The sequence below is a fragment of the Acanthamoeba castellanii genome (assembly GCF_000313135.1).
Source record: "Acanthamoeba castellanii str. Neff unplaced genomic scaffold scf7180000084737, whole genome shotgun sequence".
NCBI lineage: Eukaryota > Discosea > Longamoebia > Acanthamoebidae > Acanthamoeba > Acanthamoeba castellanii.
In genome coordinates, this window is record NW_004457430.1 from 25538 (window position 1) to 26153 (window position 616).

Genomic DNA, 616 nt, shown 5'->3' on the forward strand with positions numbered 1-616 from the left:
AGGAGCAGCGCAAGGCACGCAAGGGCAAGAAAGGAGGACAAGGAAAGGACAAGGAAAGGAGGAATCCAAGAGGTACCAGTCAGCCGTGTGTGTGTGTGTGTGCGCGCGCGCGCGCGTGCGTGCGTGCGTGCTGCTCACTTTGTGCCTTTTACACCTTCTAGTGGAGCCAAACCCAAGGATGACGTCATCCGTATTGTGATGGCCGGCCCACAGTGCGGCAAGTCGTGCTTGGTCACCCGCCTCCGCTTCAACGAATTCGTCGAGGTCGAAGACCCCACCATCCGTACGCCAGGCCACTCCCGCTCCACCCCCCCCCCAATTTCTTTGTGTTGCACCCAGTGACTCACAGCGTAGCCTGTGGTGGCGGTGGCGGCGGCGCAGAGGACGATCACGTCCACACGCTGACTGTCAACGACAAGCAGTACACGCTCAAGATTCGCGACATCTCGGGCGACCTCGCCCTCTACAGCGAGTTCTACCCCAACGTACTCCTACACCCTTCCCGTTTATGGGACCTGCTACAGCGTTGGCGGTTCGCTAAGCCGTAGCCTTTCCCATGACAGTGGCTTGCCTGGGGCGATGGCTTCATGATGGTCTACAACATCGGCGATGCCGG

General features: G+C 59.9%; 1 protein-coding gene across 1 annotated transcript; it reads left to right on the forward strand.

Annotated features, from left to right (window-relative positions):
* Position 1: 1 nt before the first annotated feature.
* ACA1_167690 (uncharacterized protein) lies at positions 2–548 on the forward strand (the record flags this gene model as incomplete). Its single annotated transcript, XM_004338504.1, has 4 exons — positions 2–72; positions 162–283; positions 382–485; positions 525–548. Coding segments are annotated over 4 exons (321 nt in total), but the record flags the coding sequence as incomplete, so codon positions are not given.
* Between the last annotated feature and the right edge of the window lie 68 nt (positions 549–616).